Source organism: Pantherophis guttatus, chromosome 3 (genome assembly GCF_059756535.1).
Source record: "Pantherophis guttatus breed Tessera chromosome 3, ASM5975653v1, whole genome shotgun sequence".
In the NCBI taxonomy this organism is placed as follows: Eukaryota; Metazoa; Chordata; class Lepidosauria; order Squamata; family Colubridae; genus Pantherophis; species Pantherophis guttatus.
Genome location: NC_142065.1, coordinates 62,447,469 through 62,461,972, shown reverse-complemented (window position 1 = coordinate 62,461,972; position 14,504 = coordinate 62,447,469). Strand labels below are relative to the sequence as shown.

Sequence of the window (14,504 nt, the reverse complement as noted above, 5' to 3'; positions counted from 1 at the left end):
AAATGTTGACAAAATTTTGATTCTAACCTCTGATGTTTCCAATTATTCTTTTGAATGCGTTCTCAAATGAAATTTGCTAAATGCCTTCTCCCATCGCCCCCCCCAAAACAAGCACATTTTAATTTCCCCATCCCAAGCCCATTAGGTTTTTTTTTTAATAGACATGTAGAAGCTAAGGTTCTCCAAATAGTTACAATTGTTACAAGTAACACTTTTAATAGAAAATATCCTTTTAAGTAATCTTGTTACCTCACTTCCCCTCACAGAAGAAGATCTGAAGGAGCAAAGCTCCTATTATCCTAATACTTTAAGAGATTTTCACTGAAAGGCTTCAGTAACAAGAGGCAGCCTGTCCAGAACCCCTCGTCATTCTGACTTATGGCCCTTTTCTAGTTTTTATTATTTCATTGCTTGTCCAGAACAGTTGTTTAGTTTTGTGAAGACCATGCAATTCCTTTGTATAATGCATTAGAGACAGCTATTTAGATGTCAAATTTATCTGGATGTTTTTCTTCAATCAGTTGGAAGAGCAATAGATCCAGGCAGATAACTATAGATTCTGTTAGTAAGCATAACAGTTTGAATTACTATGTTACGTATAGAGGTTTTACATAGGTATATTGCTATTGAAAATCCAGGTTTGTAGTTTTGATTTGTTACTAGTCTTAGGGAATAGTAATTATCCTGCAGAACATTTTGGCGGATTTCTAATATCATTTTTAAATAGAATCAACATGAAATCTACTTTTAAAGGACAGCCTGTTAGATTTTTCTGCCATATGTAGCAAGAACAAATGCAACCAACTACAATTATCAATGACAAATCAAACACTGTGAATCTGGTAATTCTGCATATGTAGTTTTTAAATGTTTTTATACATTTCCCTGTTTACATATGCTATAAGTGTGCACCTGCCTTGTTTTCTACTATTTGGTCCCAATTTATAGCTTTCAACTGTACTTATTTTGGAAGGTTAATTCACATGGACTCTTATATTTAACAGTTTCATGGGGTTGTTTCTTTGGGACGAAAGGAGTTTCTCAAGAGTTTTTTTTTTTTTTCTGTCTCTCTGCTTTCAGTGAAAAGAGGAGAGCAAAGCCATCCGCTTACCACAAAGCAGTCCCACCACAAAGGAAAGATTAAGGGTTTAGGGAGAGGTCAATGTGGGTTTTTCTCTAACTAAACACTTTCCTAAAGTTTCCTTGTGGAAAAATAATGAAGTCATCTAAGAGTTTTTAAAGAATTTTTATTTCTTTTTCACCGTCTGCATTCGCTTGTCTTCTCAGCATGGATGTTTAATCTTTCTAGGCTTTGTGAATTGGCCCAAATGAATAAATGGTGAGCTGTCTCTCTAGGAGCTAGCGGCTTATTCTAAGGCCCTAATCACTGAGTAAACACATCTTTGCCCTCCCTCTCTTACAACTGCTATATAATAGTGGAGATTCTAGCACAGTAACCTGGATATTGCAGGGATCCATGCTTTGAAATGCAGAATGGCTGATCCTCCAAAACAGACAGTGCCTGATCTTCTCCTGCCTCTTTCTTCTTTTTTAAATTAAATATCACCACAGAAATGCTGTTTTATTGCCTGATATTGTGCATTAGTGCCCTGGATTTTCAAGTTTAGTTTCAGTCAACATTGTTGGCTGCACTTATATGGAACTGTGCATGTTAGGCTTATTGGTGGCCTTTTCTGCAGTATGTATACTTAGTTTGGAATAACTTTTTAAATTAAAGGAGACAAACATTAATGTAATGTCTAATCCCTTTTCCAAAGTCTACTGTTCAAATGATTCCATACTTTTTAAAATCTTAGAATTTTCCCAAACTTTTTTTTAATAATGATTTAAAATAAACCATTCATTACAAATGTAACTTTCCATTAATTTATTTGTAACTGGCATTTTTGAATAAAGATAGCCATACCTTGGCTATGATTTATAGAACTATTTTGAAGCTGGACATGCCTAGTGCCATTTTTTCAAATAACCCATTACATACTTTTTCTCATTATTACAAAGTTTTCAAATTCAAATTCCAAAGTAGTTTACTATGGACATTGTTATTGCAAAAAATATTATGGAAGATTGATTATATATCCATGATAAAGAGACATGTTAACAAATTGGGATATTTTCATATACAGAAGTATTATTTGCAGTAACTATATTACTGCGAATAACAAATTTCTCCTCTACCAGAATATGTTGATTCTGTGATTGTCATGGCAAAAAAAAATAGTCCTTTTTTTCATGGAACTTGGAGCCTTATTAAAATAATCTAGGCCTCTATGGCAACTCCCTCATTATAAGGTACATTGTCTTCTCTGACAGTATTTCAATTGTAGCTTTGAAAATTGAAAATTAGAATGGCTCAAGGCAGGCTAATATTTTATGTGTGCCTGTATATTGATTTTTGTTAATTTTCTTCAGCAGCTGATATTCTGGGAATTAAACTGTATTTAATTATTATTTTTTATTTATATATATAGGTCTTTGTTTCTCCAATTCTAGCCTCCTGGGGGGGGAAAAAAAGAAAACATACTCCTTCCAACATTTTCTTTGAGTTTATTTTCTGACATTATTTGGTGTTAGAATTGTTTGAAGACGTGCTTTTTTTCTTCTTTTTGTATTAGATATTTTATTTTAGTGTAGTTTACTTAGTGTAGTTCAGAGCAAATTTGATGGTTAATTATCCTCTCTAGGATATTATGTAAATTATTCTATTTACTAGTAATATATTGTGTAAATTAATTATAATTATACAGCCATAGAAAGTTATGAGATAAAAAGACTTAAATTTAATCAACCAGGAAACAAATATGAGAATAGGATTAACAGGACTGCTGTTTCCATAGAGCTATGACAAAAATGCATGTGGTTGGTAAATATGAGAAAGATTTGATGAAAAGGTTACATTATATGTGTATTAAGGCACCCACTATTAGAATTAAGTAGAACTGTATATTATATGAAATACAAGGCTGCCACTGACTATAGCATTCCTTTGTTGAATTTTTTTCCTTACTTAAAGGCTGGTAAAAATTATGCCTTGTTATCAGTCAGACAATACTTGCAGTAAATGTGGTTAGCAGTCGATATATTAACAATCACAAGGATATATAATCATATGTTTTCATTTTGTAGTACAAACAAAAATTTGTTAATTATCTAAAGTTCTACCAATAGTCTACATTTAATCTACTTCCTCAGTAATTCCACCAGGAATAATTGTTTTGTGGTAGCTTTGCCTGTATCAATATTTTTCAATCTCATCAGTTTTAAGACATATAGACCAATACCTAGAATTCCTCAATCAGCATTAGTTTAAGATCTTAGATTGAAAAACCCTAGTTTATACCAACTTTCCCCAACCTCCTTTCTTAGTCTTCAACTGCCAGAATCTCTAAACAGCAGGCAATGGTTATAACTCTTCTGAAGGGAACTTATATTGTGTAACGATAGTCTATATATGAAGACTGAAATGCAATGAAATATGTTCTACTTTTTTTTTTTCCTTTAATTTATATGCCGCCCTTCTCCGGAGACTCAGGGCGGCTTACAATGCGTTAAGCAATAACCTTCATACTTTTGTATATTTATACAAAGTCAGCTTATTGCCCCCACAATCTGGGTCCTCATTTCACCTACCTTTGAAAGGATGGAAGGCTGAGTCAACCTTGAGCCTGGTGAGATTTGAACTTGCAGTAATTGCAAGCAGCAGATGTTAATAACAATGTTTAATCCACTGTACTACAGGCTCTTGTTGTACTGAAACTCAAATATTTGATTAGATGTAAGACATGAATTACATTTATATTGTAAAAATTATAATTAATTTCCATCTTTCTCCAAATACTATTTTTCTATTTTACAGAGGAAGCTTCTTGCTGTCTACCTCCACCAGGATGAAAGTGTGCTGACTAATGTATTCTGCTCTCAAATGCTTTGTGCTGAATCTATTGTTTCCTACCTGAGTCAGAACTTTATAACATGGGCATGGGATATGACAAAAGAAGCAAATCGAGCAAGGTGAGTTGAAGTTGAAATGGATTATTTTAAAATCCTGAGAAATTTGCTATCTTTGCTTAAGATGAAACTACATACTACATGAGCAGAATGCTACTTTCAGGACAAAAATATTGTTTTCCTCAGTACAATCCCACTATCTCCTTCACAGTTTTCCAGAATGCCATCTAACCTTATAGAATAGATTTGAATGTGCATAAGGACAAGGGAGGAGAAAAAATTTACTGAGGGGAAAAGAGGAATAATTTCATAAGATTTCAACTATATTATAAAGTCTTCTAATACATTCAAGCAAAATAGTCAACTATTTTAGAGTTCTAAGACTTTTTATAATACAATCAGGCTCATACTTTCATTTAAAAATAATTCATATGATTGCTTAAGTTTGAAGTAATTCCAATAATTCCATTTATGCATGCATACATTAGTTTTGTTAATCAATTTAAAACAATGTTGTTAATGGTCTACTTTTGAGGTGGTATTTATACTTGTCCTAATTGTACAATGAATTATTTTGAAGCAGAGAATACAGCATCCCTTGTCAACTTCTTTCCCCTTCTGTTCTTCCATCATTCTTCCAGACCAATCTTTTCCATCTCTCAGCAGGAACTAGCAGATGGGAAAACAGGAGAAATGAAGGGACTTGTGAAAGAAATGGGAGTATCCTGGATGCAATCTCTCTTGGTGCCATAGAACTTTTAAGAAGTTTAATCAGCATCTATATTCAGAAAATTAGTTCACAGATGGTTTGGAGGAGAGAAAGAGCTTCCTGTGGAAGAGAGTGTAGTGATCCATAACATTGTAATATGGGGACTTAGTGAAGAAAGGGCTTGCAAAATTTTGACGAGAGGGGCATCTGTCAAATACATGGAAGTCATTGCCTCCTCAGTTATCCTAACGAGATATGTGGATTCTCTGTTAACATAGATATGCAAGTGTACTACAACAAAACATTAGATATACAAACATTAATGCACCAGTGACTAGCTAGTAATAGCTTATAGTACACAAATAGCTTAATCAATATAGCAAGTAAAATTTAGTCTCACAAAGATTTTTTGGGCCTAAAACTTGATTTAACTTGATTCATTTGACTTTCAATAAATAATAAGGCATTATATAATAAATGCTTTAATATTCTCATGAGATCATACAAAGACCTTTCATTGTATATAAAATCTCCCCTGGCAATTCCTTTTTCCAAAACATCCATCGTAATACATGAAATATGCATATTGCATCATTCATCATAATGTCATTTAATAATGTTGCCTGAACTGTGATTTTATATAGATATAATATTTTTTATGATTAGTGAACTTTTAGTTTTTAGCCACTTAAAAGGTTGATTTCATATTGTAAATGATAACTGTAATTTAATATATACTGTGTGGTTTAAAAGATATTTTCACTCTTCCATTAGAGTCTTTATTTTCATTTCAGCTCTCTACATAACAAACTTTCCAAATTAAGATTAAAATATGTAGTGTTTCTGCATAATAGTTCACTAACTTGCACATTTTAATTTTAATTTTGGTTGAGATTAACTGGCATTCATTTGTTTTTATTACCATTAAAGTAAATGTAGTCTCAAAGGTAGTTATAAATGGAGCAACTATAGTTTTTTTTTTCAATGGAACAAAATATGTGGACAAGAGATTGGATTAATCTTATACTATTGCCATTTACAAGAAATGGGGAGTCTCCTTTCCTTTCATCCTACAACTTGCTGTGGATGGAAACCCTATTTGTAAACCATCTGCAGTGGCTAAGTTCAGTTGATGACCTGCTGTTATATTGTTCTAGTCTCTTTTTAATTCTCTGGTTTCTTTTATTTTACAATCGCAAAAAATTGTGCTATACTCTCTTCTAAAAAACTATGTCTGAGGGAGGTTTTTTTTATGAGTGACAATAAGCAGCATGTCAAAGCTTTGTTGTGTTTTACTTAAGATCTATTAAGTAGCACAACTTTGATACACTAGTTATAAGAGTTTACAGGTTACTGCGATACCTGTGGTGACCAAAGCAACAGAAGCTGCTTAGCAGAAAGAGTTTGTACAGCTGGGTCTTATTAACTCCTTATGACACTTTTAGAAATGCTAAATAAAGAGCCTGCTTAGGCTGCACAGCTATTTTCAGCAGGTCTAGAACCCTGATTGAAAAGTACAGTAAGATGCTTAAATCTACATATTTCGGTTTTGTACTGTCATGTACTGTACAACAATTGTTGTACACAAATATATTTTTTTATTTATACATAATAATGGGATTGTTGTTCTGTTACAGAGCCTTCAAATGGTTTAGGGAAGAATGGCTGGCTATGGATAAAATACTTTTATCACAAAAAACATGAAAGATATATCAGTATAAGTATGATATTTAAACTTGTACATTTCAATCCACAAACTTTCAGCTAAGATAGCATGACTTTTTTATGTTCAATAGTTTGGAAAGAAGAAATGCAAAAAACTTCCTTCCTACAAACTTCTTCCAGTCCACTTTTCTTAAGTTTGAAGCTACTATATTTGATAAAAGGCAATAAAAGCCAATGGGTACAATATTCCAAGTTCCAGTAATCAACCTCTTTTGGATGAGGCTGAATCTGTCTGAAAGATCAGAAATAAAAGTTCTCCTAGATTCATTGTTGCCGTTCAAAGCTAAAGTGGCCATACTAGCTCAGAGTCTTTTGCCAGACTTTCTGACCTCGAAGTTTTCAATAGTTCTTGAACCAGAAGTAGCCTAGTCCACATTTACTCATTTTTAACATAAAATATCTTCTTAGTCCAGGTACCATTAATTTTCCCTATGCTACTGAAATAAATGCTACATGCTTTTGAAGATGACTCTGAAATTGAATGCAATCTGGATTAGTCAGCTAGATGCTCATATACCTGCCCAGGTATTAAGATATTCTGAAGATTCTGTACTTGAGGGCTATAAATTACATGAGGTCTCAAGAGAGAGCCTTTCCATCCATTGATTGGAATGTCTTTCTTCTGGAGGCTGAGCTGGCTGCTGAGCTGCTTTCATTTCAGAAGCAAGTTCAGATTCAAATATGTATATTGGTTATTGTATTTTTTATTGTGTACTAATTCTGTTGTTGACTATAATAGTTAACTAGGGTTCTTAAAAGTGTTTTATATTGATTTGGATTCTTCCCTGAAGTTCTTCAATAATTGAATAAAACATTAATCAAAACCTTCCTGTTCATCCAGGCCTTTTCAAGTTAGTTGCATTTTGGGTATTACTTTTGGAAAGTTTTTAAATAGTTTTTAAAATCATTTTAAAAATGAAAAGGGTATATATATATATATATATATATATATATATATATATATATATATATGTATATGTATATGTATATGTATATGTATATGTATATGTATATGTATATGTATATGTATATGTATGTATGTATGTTTGTTTGTATGTTTGTTTGTATGTTTGTTAGTTTTCTGAGGTTTTTGCGGGTGTTTGTATGTAGGTCTTTGGTTATTTGGGTTTTCTCCCACGTAAAATTGGAGGTGTCACATTGCTCCTAGAAGCACGAAGCCGAAAACACCAGCCTGAAGATGACGAATGAGACTTCGTCAAAACGTTGCCAAGACACCTCCAATTTTACGCAGGAGAAAATCCATATATATGCAGCCAGGGCTGCATTACATCATAGCTTACGTAGGTAAAACCTGGCTAGAAAGAATATGCACATAAAAGCCTACGAAAAATATATCTATATATATATAGAACAATATCCAAGGCTCCCTTAAATGACTTACAATTACTATTTAGCACTATATATATATATATATATATATATAGTGCTAAATAGTAATTGTAAGTCATTTAAGGGAGCCTTGGATATTGTTCTTAATACTATAAGTATTTTTAGCATTATTAATATTAATAAAGATAAAGGTTTCCCCCATCCTGTCATATTCAACTCTAGGGGGCAGTATTCATCTCCATTTCTTAACTGAGGAAGCTTGTCTTGTCCAAAGACATTTTCGTGGTCACAGGGCCAGCATGACTATGCCGAGGCACATGGAATGCTGTTACCTAAGTGGTACCTATTTATCTACTTGCATTTGCTTGCTATTGAACTGCTAGGTGGGCCAGAGGTGGGGCAAGGATGGGAGCTCATTCCATCACACAGTGCTCAGGTCTCAAATCTGCTCTGACTTTCCAGCTGACAAGCTCAGCATCTTTAACCACTGAGCCTAATACACAATGTTGCAGCACTATTTTTAAAAAAAAGGTTAAGTGATTTAGGAACAGCTGTCACTATTTCCCTTCGCCTGTGTGCCATCTTAATCTGGCACAAAGGTATACATACAATGTAACAAATAAGCAATGACATGAAATAGTTATTTATATTTTGAATGCTAATAGATTTAGCCTGGCAAATTATCATCAGTGTAGTGTATTCTTTTGCTTAAAATGTATTGCTGCAAAATTAACATACTTTTCTTGATAAATCATTGTAGGAATTTCATCTTACAGTTGTACGATATAATCTATTTCTTATCACCTGCAGCCTTCTTTGTAGTGACAGACCCTAAGAATTATTTTCAGTGTCATTAATGAATTCAAAATAGATTTCCTCATTTTTAAAAGTATAAAACATTGAAATGGAAATTCATGCTTTGGGATATTTGAAATTATTGTTGAAATTACATAGATAATTTTCAGACTATCTTGAGACCTCAATATCTTCAATATTAAGAAATGGTCTGGTGGAATGGCATCATTCTATGATGTATTTCTAAATTTCTTTCAATCATCACTTGTAATCCTTAATATATATAAGGGGAGAGAAATACTATGCATAGCATGAATACATGCCAAGGTATACATGGAGAGAGCATAAGTAAAAAAATTAGTTCTCAATTTGCAAAGAAATAATATCAATACTTCACATCTCTACTATAATAAACTCACCACTCTCCCTTTACTATTCCTAAATATTGGTATAATATATTATTTCCATCTCAGGATGGCCTTCACATTGGTTCATCTGGATATTGTACCGTGAGTAGTAATTTTGGGCAGATTCAATGCTGTTCCTTATCAAGAGCATTCATGTATCTGCTCAGACTCTGAAATTGAAATAGTACCATACATACTTCAGAATTTCTCTAGCTACCATCTTCCTACTTATTACAAACTACCAGATCATTCTCAAGTAGCAATCATGTATAACTACTAAATGACCAGAATGGGGAAGTCTCTAGAATTATAGCCACATTTTAAAATATACCAACAATTAGAAGGACTTGATCGCTCTCCCGTTGTGCATGCTTAGGCATGAATAGGTATTTAATAAAAAAATACCTACTTTTTAAAAATTTTGTGTGTTTGTATTGGATCTATGATTGTATATTTTAATAAACTGAAACTAAAAAGGCTATTTTAAGAAGTCACAGGCAGAGGGAGACATTTATTGTGATGTTTAACTGTTTCTGATGTTTATATGCTCAGTATAACAACTGGACATGATTTTTATTGTTGTTTTTTTAAAATAATTTTTATTAATATATTCTATGCATCAATACACAAATGAAATATACAATCCTGCCACCATGGTGTAATGTGATACATTGTCCATAAATATAAAGTCATTCCTTTATACATACATACTTGCCATCATATATATACATCATCATATATCTATTCTATCCCACCTTTTCTGGACCAATCGTACCATAATTTCCAACTGTTATAAAATTCTGAATCTTTTTTACCATTGATCAATCTAGTTAATCTATCTGATTCCACACACTCATTAATTTTATATATTATTTTCAAATCCATCGGTAAGTATTGATTTTTCCACTCCTGCCCATACGCTAATCTTGCTGCAGTAATAATGTGAATCAACAAGAACCATATACCTGATTTAACATTCAAAGGTTTTGCCCCCAACAGGAAAATCTCGGGCCTTAATTCCAAATTGATCTGTGTAATTTCCAAAATCCATTGCCGCATTTTTTTCCAATATTTAACCACCTGCGGGCAGGTCCACCATTGGTGAAAATAAGTTCCATTACTGTAACCGCATTTCCAACAGCAGGAAGATGTCCCGGCATCTTTATTGTTTTTTATTGTTTATTAGGATTACATTCTATTTTTTTTCTTAGCAAAAGCTGAAGACAATATAAATGGAATTATCCTTTACTTTTTCCTCATAATAGTAATTTCTGAGGTAAATTGTGCTCACCAGTGAGCTCTATCATCAAATAGGAAATTAAAATTGGATCTCCCCAGTTTAACAACAGTGCTTTGACCATCTCAAACCATGCAACAGCTGTTTTAAGCATCACTCCTCCAACTTCGTTTCTTGAGGTTTTTAAGAGAATGAAAACATTCAATAAAAACATCTTATACAGAAAAAACTGCTGTTCATATAGTCATCCTTGTTTTGGACTTTTTGTGAGAAGGCTGCCAAGAACTAGTTTTATTTTGTCAAGATGTTCAAAGTCCTGTCTCATTCTACTTTCAAAAGAAAAAGATTATAAGTACCTAAGGTCAGGAATCTACTTAATGTTTGTCTTAAATAAGAAAGATACACCAACAGTAGGCAAGTTTGTGTATGTCTTATTTTGAGGAGGAAGCATAGAAGGGAATCCTGTTTCTTGATTACATGCAACCCGCTCATTTTCTCCTTTTCTCCTTTGCTTTTGATTTTAGCAGTGGTCTTAACAGAATGTCAAGATCAATTTGCAGCATGGTTAAACTCAAGGTTTGCATTCTGCAATCAGCAATTGTTTCCACAAACAGTGCTGTGTGTTCTTGTAATTTCAGAAGCTTTTAGAAGGATCATGGCAAGGGCAGCATCTAATGACTTTATTAGTATAGGGTTTCAAAACAGGTTCATAAATTGATCATATCTGTTTGTCATCTAGTCATAATTACTGAGTAGCATTGTTGAGGATTATACTTGTGAATGGTTTCCCAGTAACAAAACATTAAGAACAAAGGGGCAGGATGGAAGGTGATTATCTCTTCATATAACCTCTCTTCCAATAATGCATGAATTGTTAGTAAGGCAATGTCCATTGAATAAGGACATCACCTAGTATGCTTTGAGATGATAGTTTGCTGTATGTTTTGAATATGTTTTACAAGGAGATAGGGGCCTTCAAAATGGGCATGATTGTTGTGATGGATGAACTAAAGATCACTCTGTATTATAATTATCCATACAAGTACATAACCTTCACTTCTCCATTCAGGTTTAAAGTTTGCAGTTTGTCTTTCCATATCATATAGAGAATATTGTTGTCATTGTTTTCCAGTTGCATAATAATAGTATGAAAACATACAATAATTGTAAACTGATGCTCAGGATAGAAACATTAGCATAAACACCAAATGCCTAGTACCATCATATGGTAACTGTAAATAAAAATAATGTATAAACTAACCTTTGCTTCACTTATGTAGACCAACAGCCTTATGTTATTCTAACCGATCAGATTTGGTTGAGGCTGCTCTGCAAGTTATCTGATAAAGGGCGACTTTGGTGACAGACTCCAAATAATGGAAATTTAAGAATTTTTAAAGAAGTTTCTAACCAAAGATAGAGTGCTTCTGACCAGTTATTACACACAGAAGGATGTAGCAAGAAATGTTCCAAGAACCCAGTCAAAAGTAACAATTGTCTTCAAAGAAAGGCAGGACTAAGTGGATGGCATGTAAAATTGGCTAAGATACTCATGTCATGAATAAATAAAACATAGCTTCCAGTTCTACATTTAAAAATTAAATATTAATAGCATAAAATGTTATTCCTTTATTCACATTTTAATGAGACATATTGACTTTGCACAGTATAAAATTAATCATATTAAATAGAAGTTGGATAAATTTAATATTCAACAAGTATTCTTTTACTTTGGAAAAACTCTACAGTAAATTTACCATAAATAGGTATAGAAATAAATTTCACCATTTCTTGGCTTATGTTTAAAGAGCACTAGGGCTCTTCTTCAAATATTTAGTCTGCTAAATTGGATTTGGTCACATCAAATAGGTATTTTCAAACTTCTCTAAAATTTAAAAGTTTCTTTTTGAGTATAAATCATATAATTTATCTAAATAGTCTACTGAGTCTACTGAGCATGGCATATATAACTTAGCAATTGGTTCGACCAGGATGACTTCTTGAGACAATTTCCTGAGAAATCAAGAGTCCAGAGTCCAACTCACCCTAGACTTGAAAGCGAACTTGCTAAATACTTCCCAATAAAATCAGAAAATCTTTCATGCCACTCAGTGGTTTCCACATAGCAGAAATGGCCAACTAGCACATGTAGGACATCATGTTGTAATTGCTCTTAACTTTTGAACTACTTATTAATCACATCTGATTATTTACTAAAAAGTTAGTAACTTGCATATTGAGATGACATATTTTATTTAAATAAAGCCAATAACACAAAATTGACTCAATTTTGTGTTATTGGCTTTATTTAAATAAAAAATTGAGGACAAAATTGACTCAATTTTGTCCTCATACTTTAATAGTTCTCAGAATCATGCTCACTTTGGAATCAAGGATTTTTATTTATCATTCTAGATTTCTGAAGCGTAGATGGTTTTTTATTAATAAAATGAAAATTAAGTGTTGTGATTCTGTTTTGGATGTTGATATCAAATGCTTTTCAGCCTGTGACATTTTAATGCCGTTTGTCTTTTCAGATAGATTTACCTTCTAAAGCATGGGACAAAAAGGCTTATGCTCATCAGGTAGTTTTCAGATCAGTTGTTACCTAAAATATTATCCTAAGGCATAAGAAAATACACGATTTAAGTTGCCTTTCATGAACATAATTAAGAATTAATAAGCCTCTGCTAGTGGCTAGTCCTCAGAATTTCCACTGTTTTGCCTTTTGTGACCTGTGTTATTAAAAGTCCATTATTTTTACAGACTTTATTAAATTGGATCTTATTAAAGCATTCTATATTTGCATTTGGTCTTTCATAATTCATTATTATTATGACATTTACTTTTTACCATCAGATCTGAAAACATATCATAAGCTACCCTTTTCTCTTGAAAGAAATGCTAATTTCAAACAGTCCTCTAATGGAAGTGAAAAGCTTTATCAGTTTTTTCATTTATTCAAGATCGTGTTAAGAATACTAATGTCAGACTTCAGTATGATAATGGATGAAAGCTTTTTTTTTGTCAAAAGCTTAGAATTAGTGTTTTCAGAACATACTAGTAAGTATGAAAGTGAAGAGAACTAGCACAATCTTCAAAAACATGACTCCTTGATATGTATTACTTCTTTCACTAATTAATTACTGAAAGTTATATTAACATATTTCTATATGCAAGCTGTTCATCTACAACTTTTGGTGTGTGTGGTGTGTGTCTGTTATTTTTTACAATGAACTTCTGAAATGTTATGGTATTGATTCTTGCCAAAGAGTTCAATCTTCAGTACCTGTTCTTATGGACCTCAAAGTCATCATATCTGCCTGATTATACCTTAGAGGAGAGCAAAAAGTTCCTCTTGCATTGTAAAGAATAAAAGTAAAATATGGTAACGGTTTTAATCTCCATTTGATTCTTATAAGGCTTTTTTGGAACAGATTTTGAAGTGCCTTTTTAAGTATATCTTACCAAAAATAGTATTACTTCCTATGTAGGAAGGAAAAAAATTATACTAAAGGGACTCAGCCAAGTCCCTATTTAATAGCATTACTCAGGTTCTAGGGCCATACAGTAATAATCCTTAATAGATTAGGTTTTTTGGTCCAAACTAGCTTAGCTATGGCTTTTGGCCTTTTGAAATTTAACTCAGTGCCAGTGCCACGTCCTTGGGCATGGGAGTTGCGCAGATAATTTAAACTGGAGTTTGAAAAGTGGATTCAAGAATCACACAATCGTTAATGCTAGAATTGGCATCTATGAGTTTAGTGATTTTTCTCCTCCTTTCAAAATGAGTCATCCGAGGAGATGGCATGACGATGCATTCTGTTCAACATCTGAAGATTCCAAATTAAGCTTTGCTTTTAGCGTGTACTTTTCTCCACTGTGGTATCATTTTGCTTTTGCTTATAAAGAAATAAGTATTTGGATTTAGTAGGGTCATCTTAATTTATTGAAATACCAACTGATTTCTGTATTGTTGCTGTTCCTGTTGCAGTAGTAAAGTGTGGGATTCAGAGTTAGGAATAAACAGAATAGTGGAAGGCTGTTGCCTGAATAAGAAACTTTTATTTAAAAAGGAGAAGCAGATATATTTTACTAATAATATGGATCTGTTGTTTTGATTACTGTCCTCCATCTCTTATGATTTGTATTTTAGGAATAAATCAGAAAAGAAATTGAGAGCATTTTGTATTTTTTCTTAATGCAGAGCTAGATAATAAAGAAAACAGTGCAAGAAGTCAGTGAAATAATATTCATTTATCTCTATCCCATTAATTTTCCCAGTGCATAGAAACTTAGAGCCATTTGGGCC

The 14,504-nt window shown here is 32.7% G+C and overlaps 1 protein-coding gene across 1 annotated transcript in view; it reads left to right on the top strand.

Annotated features, from left to right (window-relative positions):
* Window positions 1-14,504, top strand: part of FAF1 (Fas associated factor 1) — a 192,312-nt gene that overhangs the window by 126,144 nt on the left and 51,664 nt on the right. The window contains exon 13 of the mRNA XM_060689911.2: window positions 3,878-4,032. Within this exon, the coding sequence (XP_060545894.1) occupies window positions 3,878-4,032 (155 nt within the window). The remainder of the gene's footprint in view (window positions 1-3,877; window positions 4,033-14,504) is intronic.